We start from the raw sequence: 12,651 nt of genomic DNA, 5'->3' as shown, positions 1-12,651 counted from the left end.
CGGGCATTCAGGGGTGTTACTGTGTTCTGTTTTTCCTGCGTGTTAACATGCCTGTGTGCTTAAAAGCAGAACTGGAAATTATTGCAAACGAATGTAAGGTGGTTTTAGACTTCAAAGCGAGCTGAACAATTGTGGCATTGCAAGACTTGATTTTAAATTGGTACGCTATTGGTGATATGACTCTGCGAGAGTCTCTTTTTCTTCAACATGGTGTCCAGTACATGTTTGTGACCCCTAAGAATGACCTTGCCTTCCACCCCTAAGGTTGTTGTTCTCAATCTGCAAAAGGCAGCCTTTGAAAAGGTCACCCTTTTCATTACCTTTGTTCCGTTCTATCCTTATTTCATACCTGTCACTCGGCATCAGGAGAAGTGGCCGCCCTGGACAAGCCATTGGTTTTACTGCTGCACACGATTTCGTGTTTATTTTGCCCTGGTAAACGAACACTACAGGCTGTACAGTGGGGAGAACAAGTATTTGATACACTGCCGATTTTGCAGGTTTTCCTACTTACAAAGCATGTAGAGGTCTGTAATTTTTTATCATATGTACACTTCAACTGTGAGAGACGGAATCTAAAACAAAAATCCATAAAATCACATTGTATGATTTTTAATTAGCATTTTATTGCATGACATAAGTATTTGATACATCAGAAAAGCAGAACTTAATATTTGGTACAGAAACCTTTGTTTGCAATTACAGAGATCATACGTTTCCTGTAGTTCTTGACCAGGTTTGCACACACTGCAGCAGGGATTTTGGCCCACTCCCCCATACAGACCTTCTCCAGATCCTTCAGGTTTCAAGGGCTGTCGCTGGGCAATACGGACTTTCAGCTCCCTCCAAAGATTTTCTATTGGGTTCAGGTCTAGAGACTGGCTAGGCCACTCCAGGACCTTGAGATGCTTCTTATGGAGCCACTCCTTAGTTGCTCTGGCTGTGTGTTTCGGGTCGTTGTCATGCTGGAAGACCCAGCCACAACCCATCTTCAATGCTCTTACTGAGGGAAGGAGGTTGTTGGCCAAGAACTCGCGATACATGGCCCCATCCATCCTCCCCTCAATACAGTGTTCTTGGGGTTGTACTCATCCTTCTTCTTCCTCCAAACACGGTGAGTGGAGTTTAGACCAAAAAGCTATATTTTTGTCTCATCAGACCACATGACCTTCTCCCGTTCCTCCTCTGGATCATCCAGATGGTCATTGGCAAACTTCAGATGGGCCTGGACATGCGCTGGCTTGAGCAGGGGGACATTGCGTGAGCTGCAGGATTTTAATCCATGACGGCATAGTGTGTTACTAATGGTTTTCTTTGAGACTGTGGTCCCAAGCTCTCTTCAGGTTATTGACCAGGTCCTGCCGTGTAGTTCTGGGCTGATCCCTCACCTTCCTTATGATCATTGATGCCCCACAAGGTGAGATCTTGCATGGAGCCCCAGACCGAGGGTGATTGACCGTCATTTTTAACTTGTTCCATTTTCTAATAATTGCGCCAACAGTTGTTGCCTTCTCACCAAGCTTCTTGCCTATTGTCCTGTAGCCCATCCCAGCCTTGTGCAGGTCTACAATTTTATCCCTAATGTCCTTACACAGCTCTCTGGTCTTGGCCATTGTGGAGAGGTTGGAGTCTGTTTGAGTGTGTGGACAGGTGGCTTTTATACAGGTAACGAGTTCAAACAGGTGCAGTTAATACAGGTAATGAGTGGAGAACAGGAGGGCTTCTTAAAGAAAAACTCACAGGTCTGTGAGAGCCGGAATTCTTACTGGTTGGTAGGTGATCAAATACTTATGTCATGCAATAAAATGAAAATTAATTACTTAAAAATCGTACAATGTGATTTTCTGGATTTTTGTTTTAGATTCCGTCTCTCACAGTTGAAGTGTAACTATGATAAAAATTACAGACCTGTACATGCTTTGTAAGTAGGAAAAACTGCAAAATCGGCATTGTATCAAATACTTTTTCTCCCCACTGTACCTCACTCTGCAGCACTGAGGTCTCTGGGAATCATTTCAACAGCTCTGGTTCCATTCTTCATCTTATCTGTTGTTCCTCGCTGGCTGTAATATGTCTATCTTTACAGCCCTGTCCTAGCCCCAACAGAAAAAACGTTCTATTCTCCCGCTTTCTGCTTAATGTTTCGGCCATTGTTTCTCTTTTACATCACTCTGCCATTGTGGTAGTAAAATCCTGAACCGAATTATTGAATCTTCCACAAAGATAAGTTATGAGTCTGTCGTCTCTGACTGGCTGCTTTAAACACGATTACAAGCAGTAAATGAGAGGTCTTCTATTCAGCCTGTTGTATATGGCCATCCAAGGATATCATTGAATGAGCAGTTAATTTCCCTTGTCAGTGCCATAATTCCACTGTTTATGAGACTCACAGGGAGGGAGCTCAGTTTAGAGGAGCTACAGCAGATGTGAACTGGCCCATCCATAACCAGAGCAGACTTGCTCTTCTTTCTACCACTCTGTGTGTGTCTGTGCGTGGGTGCGGTGCGGTATATCCGGAACCCATTTGACTGTGTGGTAATCAGTGAACGTCACACACCAGTGTCACATCAGAAATAGGATGCCATGTGTTATGTTGGTGGTGCTGGTGATATTCTCTATGATTAATACTGGGGACCAGAAGTAGAGCCACTCTGATTCAAACCTGCGCTATGTTTGAGTCACGAACTCCCAAATATCATTATTTATTAAATTGCATGAGTGTGTGGCCCACACAGTGTGGGTGAGAATACATGTCTCCTTCTCACACCGTCCCAGATTGAGTTCCCTAAAGCAGGATACTGTTAATCCTACTGGTACAGTGTGCCTGACCGTGCTGCTAGCTAACCCATTAGCATTATTTACGGAGCTCTGAACTGTCCCCATCGACCCAGGTTCTGTCCCAAATGGCACCCTATTCCCTATATAACGCACTACTATTGACCAGGGTGTAAGGTAGGGTGCCAATTAGAGACGCAACCCCAGTCTCTCCTCCTCACAAGCCCCCAGTCTCCACTCCTCACAAGCCCCCAGCTAATCGGCAGCCATTGATTACTCTGCAGGCCCTCCCAAAGATCATTATTCACCCTCTTCAGAAAAGCAACCCCAAAAATATCCTTAGTCTGTCTCTCTCTGTCTCTGGGGAAGCTGACCTGAGATGATACCACATCACTGTAGGTTATGGAGTTCCCAGCTGACATTTAGTAGGCTGGGCACTGCTTCAGGCAGTGGCATATAAAGGCTATGGGATATCAAGGTCGGAATAGAAATACCATCCAGTAAGTCACCATGGTGGTGAATGAGAGGACCTGCTTTCACAGTGGAAATGGTTGGAGAAAACATGATGTCCTCTGTGAGAATGTGGTAATGCAATTCACCTTCTAGTAGTACAGTGACACTGCTAGAACTAACTAGACTGAGGTTGTCTGCGGTACTGCTCACATCATCTGATCCAGGCCTGTTGTGTGTGTGTTTCCACAGACATTTTGCAGTACTACATGACATGCAGTGTGGGCCAAACCAACCCATTCCAACAGGTAGGCTACTTCAAACAGACTTTTACTGGCCATCATATTTTAGCAAAGCGCTTTGATATAGGCCTCACAGGCAGCAGGGATGTGTTCTAACATGTTTGTATTCATATATTTTTCAGTGTACAGTATATGCGTGAATCAGTGTACGTGTAACTTTGTGTAACTTTGATGCGGGTTATAATTTATCTGATCTGTTGAGGCTGAACAGTGAGATTCCTCTCATCTAGCTAAAGCGTCTCGCTACCTTGCATACTGTATAAAGTATGCACATATCTTCTCTCATCTATGACCGCCGAATGACCTCTGCGTGTGAATGAGATGATCCCATTGGACGAAAGGAAGGGCGATGATGATCATATGCGGCCTTTATAGATTCATCTGTGGACTGCCGTCTCAGATGAACATTTCACACCAACGCCTCGGCCTTAAAAGCAGCAGCTTTAACCCAGCGGGTTCTGCCTGCTGGCAAGAACCTGAGTCTTATTAAGAGGAGTAAGACTAGTCAACCACAGCTACTTCAGAGGGACAATATCGTCTTTTCACTTAGACTTTGTAGCTTTTAATTGACTAATTAAGGTGTCGCAAAACATTGATGTACAGTAGATGTTTACTGACAAAACATATCTCCCAGAAAAGCTTTTTGTTCAAAGAATACGGGTCAAGGCTGCAAGACTGTTTTTGGGTCACAAAAAGCACATTGTGACGTACACTCTACCAGTCCACCTAGAGAGGAGTGGTCTTGCTGGGTAAGACAGAACAGAGTGCACACTCTCTGTGCCTTTCATCTTTTAGGCCAAATGTCAGTTTTTCCCCCTAGGTGTAAATGTAGAACTGTGAAACGGCCACTAAGGCCATTGCCAGTGTATTAATGTGATTTGAAGACCCTACCATAACACCCTATCCGTGACTTGCTTTTAATGGACTGTAGTATTTTTCCCCCCTCTTCTCAGTGCAGCACAAGCCCAGGCTAGCTATCACAGCAACATCTGTTAAGAAAAAGGGTTGATATATATGTAATATATCTCACAGGTACCAGGTGTCAATGTGCTGACATTGGGTTGAGTGTAAAGGGACATATTTGACCATCAGAAAGGACTAGAGTTCGCTAGCATGGTTTAAAATATATATATATATATTCTGTGTTAGGGTCAGGAGGTTTGTCACGAAGACATTGAACAAGTAGCGCAGTACTCAGTGCCATGTCTGATACAGGCGGTCGTGTTTCCCCTCTTGTGTTGTAGAAGTTGTCTGGGAGCCACAAAGCCTTAGTGGAGATGCAGGACGACGTGTCTGAGCTGCTCCGCTCGGCCACCAGAGAGTACCCCCAAACTAAGGTGAGGGTCCTGACATCTGTCACTTTACTTCCTGCTGTGAACGCCACCTGCCAGAGTACTGATACTAAACACACCTTCCCCATGGTCTGGACACCGGCTGTACTATTGTAGCAATTCTACGGGTTGCACGGTCCACTGAATGGAACCAAACGACCAAGAGGCAGAGAGAGAGGAGACGAGTGCACCTGGCCACAAAAGTCTGCTGCCACGTCACCTTTGCGTTATGCTCCTGTTACTTTCACTGGCTTCCTCTGTACAGCCCTGTGTTGTATTGTCCAGCGCTACTCTTTCCACTGTGTGCACAGAGCATACTTCAGTGGGACAGTGAAGAGAGAAAATGCTGGGGCCTCCCGGGTGGTTAAGGGCGCTGTACTGCAGCGCCAGCTGTGCCATCAGAGACTCTGGGTTCACGCCCAGGCTCTGTCGTAACCGGCCGCGACCGGGAGGTCCATGGGGCGACGCACAATTGGCCTAGCGTCGTCCGGGTTAGGGAGGGCTTGGTCGGTAGGGATGTCCTTGCCTCATCGCGCACCAGCGACTCCTGTGGTGGGCCGGGCGCAGTGCGCGCTAGCCAAGGTTGCCAGGTGCACGGTGTTTCCTCCGACACATTGGTGCGGCTGGCTTCCGGGTTGGATGGCGCTGTGTTAAGAAGCAGTGCGGCTAGGTTGGGTTGTATATCGGAGGACGCATGGCTTTCAACCTTCGTCTCTCCCGAGCCCGTACGGGAGTTGTAGCGATGAGACAAGATAGTAGCTACTAAACAATTGGACACAATTTCACAGGAACATTTCACGTTCTGTTGGGCTACCAGAGACGTAGAACTCCATCAACACTCATCAGCCCTCATGTCCCAATTAGTCATTTCAAATGGACCTCTGGACAGACGCTGTTCTCTGCCGGCCGTTACAGCCCATAGGAGAATCCGGACGTGGTTTGTTATTACACCTCGTGCAGACAGACTGCAGTATAGCCTAAATTTGAGGTTTGGGAGGAAGTACCTTCATTTCAATGGGATGTGGTGCACACCATTAAAATCCTGGAGTCTGTCTGCGCGAGGCGTCAGGGTTGCTGACTCTCTTCTGGTTTGGGAGATTTCTCAAAGTTTCGCCGACTCTCTACTTTTGTTGACGTCATACCAACCTTCTTTACTAGTTTAAGTAGGACACGAAAAATTAAGTACTGCCAGTATCTCTCTCATACACTCACACACACACACACACACACGCTCACTGAGACAGTGGTCTGGCCTAATTTGCTGTGTTAAATGTAGACCTGGCCCTGTTTTTAAAGTGTTTGTGTGTTTGTGTCTTGCAGGGGAATCTAGAACAGATCCAGGGGGTGCTGAACACCACAGAGATCGGCCTGCATCAGCTCACTGCCCTGGTGGACTGCCGAAGCCTGCACATGGTGAGCTGCCTTCCTGCCTGGGACACCAGGGGGACCATGGCTAACATCCTTACTCCACAGGGGATGTCGTATGGTCTCTGTGTTGCGTGGTCACGGTCTACATGTGTACGTATCCCTCTCTGGGATGTGGTTGTTAGTATGTACGGTCCATTCGGTGCATGTCCAGTCCGATGATGTTGGCAGATGTGTTTGCAAGCTGTGTCTAAACGGTCCAGTGAGTCGTTGTGTGACCCGCAGTTGGCTTTCCCTCTGCCTGTGTGATGGAGAGGACCACGTTCACAGTTCACACTCCTGTGCACGTGCGTCTGTGCTCCGCTTAGCTGAGCTTAACTCTGCTCCACTGCTCTTGGTTCAACCCTGTATTCAGACCTGCTCCTCTCTGCCTGCAGTGTATCCGCCGCCCTGGGCTGGGCTGCATATCTCTCTGATCTGTAGTAGCAGCCCTACCTGACTGCTCTTCACGTCCTCCTCTGTTAACCCCTATGTGGCCGGTGCCCACTGTCACACTGTCAGAACCCTGCCTGGGTCTCACTGTTCCTACTGTCACTCCCACTCTCATCCCCACCACTCACAGCGGAGGGCAGGAGGACCTGAGCCAATCAAGCAGTAGCCCAGGAGCTCACATTCAGACGAAACCAAGGACACTTTCAGTAGCAGATAGAATGTCATGACGTGAATAGAGCTGACGTGGTTTGTTCTTCTACAGAGAGGGATGTTTGTTCTGCATCGTATATTTTTTTCTAAAAATTGTGCTGAGTGTGACCCAGGAGGATGGGGTAATGCGCCTGCCACTACATCACATGTAAACATGCTGTACCTAGAGGGAACAACCAAGACATCTCTCAGTGCAAATGCAGGAAGCAGAAGCGGTCGTCATGAAATGTTTTCTTTAAAAGCTGGACAATATTATTCCCAACTTACTCTGCTTTGGTCATGTTGAATAGCACTCCCGGGTATTGCGCATGTCGTCGAGCTACTTCCTCTCGATAATGACTGTAATTTGCTTGGCTCTGAAGCAAGGCGCTGGAAATGCACCGTCTTGGCCTGCTTTCTCACTCCTCCACGCCATGTATCATTAAATAGTCATGTCTAACCTCCCTCCCCCCAGTATGTGTGTCAGATAGGGCGCTGTGTGCAGTAACCCTGTGTAGCAGGCAGGCAAAATGTAGCATCTGTTTGGTAGGTTAGTTGTATTTCTATGACGTGATGTGAACCTCTATACTGTGCACTAGTTGTCATAGATACATGTATATGACATGGCAACGAACCAGACAGTAGTGATGGGAGGAAAGATCCATGCAGTTACATATCGGGTATTATTTTTGAAAAGATAGCGCATAGTTTTGACAGTATCGCAGTATTATCTGTGCGCTAGTTGTCTGTACCTGCACCAAAACTCCACTATTTGTCCTTCATAGCTTTAAATAGGAAGCCCATTTGTTTTCAGCACTTCTATTTCCATGACTGATAACTTGTTTTCTCATGGCTCTGTCTTGTCCCTCTGCAGCAGTAATGTTTTTGAATGATCGCCTCGCAATAAAGTCACAGTATCGAATCGCAGTACAGATTACAATTGTGAGGTTCCCAATACATATCGTATTGGCACCTAAGTATCGCCCTACTAGACAGTGGAGTATACTATGTGCAGGCAGATCTGTGACCATGTTAGTGGTATTGTGTCCAGCCATTGCAAAACTTCACATTTGCTCTTGCACAATTGCATCAATGTCCTGTCGTACAGGCCTACTGTACATGGATGGATGACATCTACTAATGATCTAATGTCATTAACTGTGTTGTGTTCCAGGACTATGTCCAGGGTATAACAGGGTTGTGTTATTAACTGTGTTGTGTTCCAGGACTATGTCCAGGGTATAACAGGGTTGTGTTATTAACTGTGTTGTGTTCCAGGACTATGTCCAGGGTATAACAGGGTTGTGTTATTAACTGTGTTGTGTTCCAGGACTATGTCCAGGGTATAACAGGGTTGTGTTATTAACTGTGTTGTGTTCCAGGACTATGTCCAGGGTATAACAGGGTTGTGTTATTAACTGTGTTGTGTTCCAGGACTATGTCCAGGGTATAACAGGGTTGTGTTATGATGGACTGGAGGGCCTGATCTACCTGGTGTTCTTCTCCTTCGTCACGGCTCTCATGTTCAGCTCCATCGTCTGCAGCCTACCTCACACCTGGAACAACAAGAGGTCAGAACCCTTCTCTCGTACACACTACTATCCTCCAGTACCACATACAGTCCGTCCAATTGGACCTCAATGCTATTTCTGTTTCTATGTTAGTGCTCCATGTCTATGAGCAAAATGGTTCAGAAAATTAACAATGTTTTAGGTATTTCAGGGTTTGAGAAACCATTTAGAATTGCTTCCAATAGAACTCATACATTAGTTAATAGAGCTTTTGCCTGAATCGTGGACTGTAGCCTCGGAGGCCCATTTTACATTACACGGAAATGACTCAAATGATAATGATTTGCCTGTAGGACAGACAGAGACAATACTATTATAGAATTTAATCTTTTTTTTTTTTTCCTGAAGAGTTTCTAAACCCCTGACTAAACCCCTGTGTTAGCTGATTTTAGTCTTCCGTTGCTAGTGTGTAGAACACTGGCAGCGTGTTCCATGGGACCTGGCCAGGAGGGCCCAGCTGCTTCCCCAAATATCACTTCCTGTTATCCCCCTCTCCCTAATCGTGCAAAGCTTTGCCTAAATCTATTGCAACCATTGCATGGAGTGGTATAATTTTGGAGGTTGACGTTGTACTTTATGAAATCCATCTGATTTCCCTCCGCTGGGTGCCCCTATCAGCAGCAGATGGATAGGATGAATCATAATGCTTAGTAAGAGAGATGAGTTAGCTGTCCCAGGCCACGCCTCCAGTTGAATTCCACTATGTAATTAGCAGAGTTCTGAGGATACTGGTGGATATGTTATGTTCTGCAGTTTTATCTCAGCTCGCTGTTCCTGTTACACAGCAAAGTTTTTTTTAAATTTTTATAGGAATGCATCTTCTAAACGACATAGTTGTTTGAGTAATAGCTCATTGTTGTAATGATGCATGTAGTTCTTAATAACCCAACATTAAGCTTTACTGCTTTTAATGCCATAAGCTATCCCATTGATATGTTTTATATATGAACACGGTAATGTTGGAAATTAGTTACGCCCCCCCCAGTACATACTCTGTCTTCGTAATGTTCTGTATGGGTGAATGCGTGCTGCCCTGAATGGGATGATGTCATTAATTAGCTGTGTGGAGGAGAACGCTGTGGGTGGTGTGTTGAACACTAGAGGGAGACAAGTCACCATGACCATGTCATCATCATCAGCACTATTCACTGCAGCGCCACAAGGGCTGTTTTTGTCTTCTTTTGTTGTCCATGTTTTATATCTTGACCGTTGTGCTACAGGGGGAAATGTTTTTCGTTTTTTTGAAAATGTGACAATGTGGGCTTTCAGTGGTGCCCTTGCGGTAGTCACGATCACAGCTCCTGTTTGAACAGAAATGGCGAAGTGAACCAATCTGTATTGTAGCAGATCAATCTGTAATATTAGTGTGGAAACTGAATACATGTTTATCTTAGTGGAGCGTGGTTTTATTCCTTAAGCTCAGTGGGGATTTGCTGCTATCCCTTTTTCAAAGAAGAAATTGAATAGAAACGTGGCCGTGGATGAATGCAAAACGTGACTGTGAATGTGCCTGTTTTTGTGCCGCTGCTGCTCTCCCCATCAGTGGGAGAGGGGCTCCCTCTTGTGGCCGTTTGTCACTCTGCAGGGTTGTAGTCAATTCCATTTCAGTTTGGAAATAACTGTCATTCCAATTTTTGTCCCCCATGATGAAATTGAGAATGGGACTGTGGATGTGTCCTTGTACGTTTGTCACACGCAATACCTCAGACAACGCTGGCCCGATTTTGACTAAACTTGGGTGAATGGTGCGTCTTGCCATAGAGATCCGACATTTACAAAATGACACTGATTTGCCCAAGGCAGGAGCTATAGTAATTAACTGATATGTGTTAGTCACATGTAATATCTAATTTGGTCCAAGCAGGGGGCGCTGCATCCTTCTTAGGGTATGTTTTCTGTTGCCTTTTCCTCAATACTTTTCTATGAGAAAGTGTGGAAGTTGAATTGTAATTTCTGTTTTCTTCCTGAATTGAAACGGAATTGACTCCAACCCTGGTCGTATGTGTCCTGGTGGACCTGTTACTCAGCAGTGTCTCTCTCTCTTTCTCTGTCTCTATAGGAACGAGGCGGACAGCGAGGAGGAGTCCATGGCCCACGGAGGCAGACTGCAGAACCATGACAACCTGTACCGCGTCCACATGCCCAGCCTGTACAGCTGTGGCAGCAGCTACGGCAGCGAGACCAGCATCCCTGCTGCAGCCCACACCGTCAGCAACGCCCCCGTCACAGAGTACATGTGAGTACAGTAACACCAGTCCCGTGGAACACTCGTCTCAAAGAGAATCACTGGGGAACAGTGGGTGCACTTCCCCTCCACTTTCTCAGTGTTGAAAGGTTCAAAGCAGGCTGTGGTGGTGAGGATTGAGGAATGTGAGATACCATGTGACCCAGGGCTGTACTAGCACAGAGAACGAGAGGAGCGGTGCTCTGCTCTCCCATAGAGGGTCACATTCTGGCGGCCACGAGCGATGCAGCTGTTGCTCTCCAGCTGTGGCCCTTTGAAACCCAAGGCCAACAGCCTTATGAATGGACCTCTTAGGATGGGGCCTGGGGGAGGGGATTTGTTGGTACTTCTGGTTTTGGTGGATTGTACAGCACAGTACAGCCTGGGATGTACTGTGGGGTTCTGTGTCTGTGGTGCCTGTAGGGGTTTAAATGGTATCAAGAACTATTTGTATATGTGGGTGTACGTGCTTCTGTGGCATGGAAAGTATATTTTGAGGGTCAGTAATTCATGTACGTTATTTGCACCTGTTTCTGTGCGTGTGTGCGTGCGCAGGTTCTGCAGCTGTAGTTCCATCTCCGCCTGTGTTTAACCTTGGAGTGTGTGTTTGTTCTGTTACACAGGACCCAGAATGCCAATGCCTTCCAGAACCCGCGGTGTGAGAACACCCCACTGATAGAGAGAGAGTCCCCTCCTCCCTCGGTAAGTGTCCCAATGTCTACGTTATACACTGATTGGCAGAACACCTCCACTGACTGGGTCATTTGGCAGCCGTTGTGTAGGACACGATAATGATGATGATGATGATAATGAAAGATCTTCCGATGAGATCTTGTTTTAAAGTAAACAGTCTGCCAACGGGGCCTGGCTTTGGAAATGATGTCTCAGTGTAGTAAGTGCATTGTTTTTGCCTCTTATTTTGACATATTCAAGTGAGTTTGGCTCACAGTAAGGGCTAGAGTCAACATGACGATCCTAGCTACCAGTCTTCACAGGTTGTGTGTTGTAAGTCAACCTGAATCCCTCCGTCAGTGGTCCATGGTCCTCCCTGGCCGGTCGCCCTCCTGTCCTGGAGGCTGAGCCCCTCCTTGGTGTCCGTGTGTCTGCTTGGGCCTGGACTCTGCGCTGTGTATCTTCTCTATACTGTCTTGTTGCTGTTGTTTTCTTTCCTGCAAACCCACACAGTTGTATTTGACTGCCGACATGGACAGTTACAGCCGCAACAGCTGGCAGTTAAAGCCCTCGGCGAGTGAGAGATCGTTTTGGTAACCTCCTCCGCTATGCTAACAGGTACAGACAATGCCCCCCCACCCCACCCCACCTTCACTTACTGGCCTGTGTTCCCCCCCAAACCAAGTCTCCCACCCCAACCACCCACGCCGTAACCAGAGTTACCTGCCACCCCACTGCCCTCCTGTGTCTTGCTAGTGTGACCCCTCACCTAACGCGTGTCCCCTGACTGTGGCCTTGGGCAGCATGCCTTCCTATCCCCCAGCACTGCAGCTGTTTTAGGTGGTACACGCCACGTTCTTGTCCTGTCTTCAGGCTCATCGTGGCCTTTCTTTCATGAACATTTAAGCCGACATCCAACAGAAAAGGACATTCACGTAACTGCGTTGCAGTCTGCCGAGCCCTTCAGACTGTTGCATTCCCCTTTCCACCGGAACCAGGGAGGGTCTGGAAAGGAGTGGACACTGTGAATGACATCTGAGTGGACTTTTTTAAGGTTTGACGGTTTTGAAAAATGAACAAGTCAATTACTGTAGAAGAGAACAACTTTATCCAGTTTGTTGCCAGGAGATTCCCCTGGTCCAGGACTCGTACTGGTTCATTTTGAGCCAGAAAATCTTTCTGCTACTGTCAGGTTGTTCCACCTATGTCTCCGTCTCTCTCCTGGCCTTCAGAGCTCATAGATGTACACTATAAAGGGTCAAATGGCTCCTGAGTGTGGA

The 12,651-nt window shown here is 46.8% G+C and overlaps 1 protein-coding gene across 1 annotated transcript in view; it reads left to right on the top strand.

Moving 5' to 3' along the window:
• The window catches only part of LOC109893343 (protein tweety homolog 3), a 66,039-nt gene that overhangs the window by 46,552 nt on the left and 6,836 nt on the right, over positions 1-12,651 (top strand). The window contains exons 8-13 of the mRNA XM_031827359.1: positions 3,478-3,533; positions 4,772-4,864; positions 6,179-6,271; positions 8,339-8,475; positions 10,535-10,711; positions 11,323-11,401. Of these exons, the coding sequence (XP_031683219.1) occupies positions 3,478-3,533; positions 4,772-4,864; positions 6,179-6,271; positions 8,339-8,475; positions 10,535-10,711; positions 11,323-11,401 (635 nt within the window). The remainder of the gene's footprint in view (positions 1-3,477; positions 3,534-4,771; positions 4,865-6,178; positions 6,272-8,338; positions 8,476-10,534; positions 10,712-11,322; positions 11,402-12,651) is intronic.

This window comes from Oncorhynchus kisutch, linkage group LG6 (assembly GCF_002021735.2).
Source record: "Oncorhynchus kisutch isolate 150728-3 linkage group LG6, Okis_V2, whole genome shotgun sequence".
NCBI lineage: Eukaryota > Metazoa > Chordata > Actinopteri > Salmoniformes > Salmonidae > Oncorhynchus > Oncorhynchus kisutch.
Note: the sequence above shows the minus strand (reverse complement) of the source record. Positions and strands in the feature narration are given on the sequence as shown.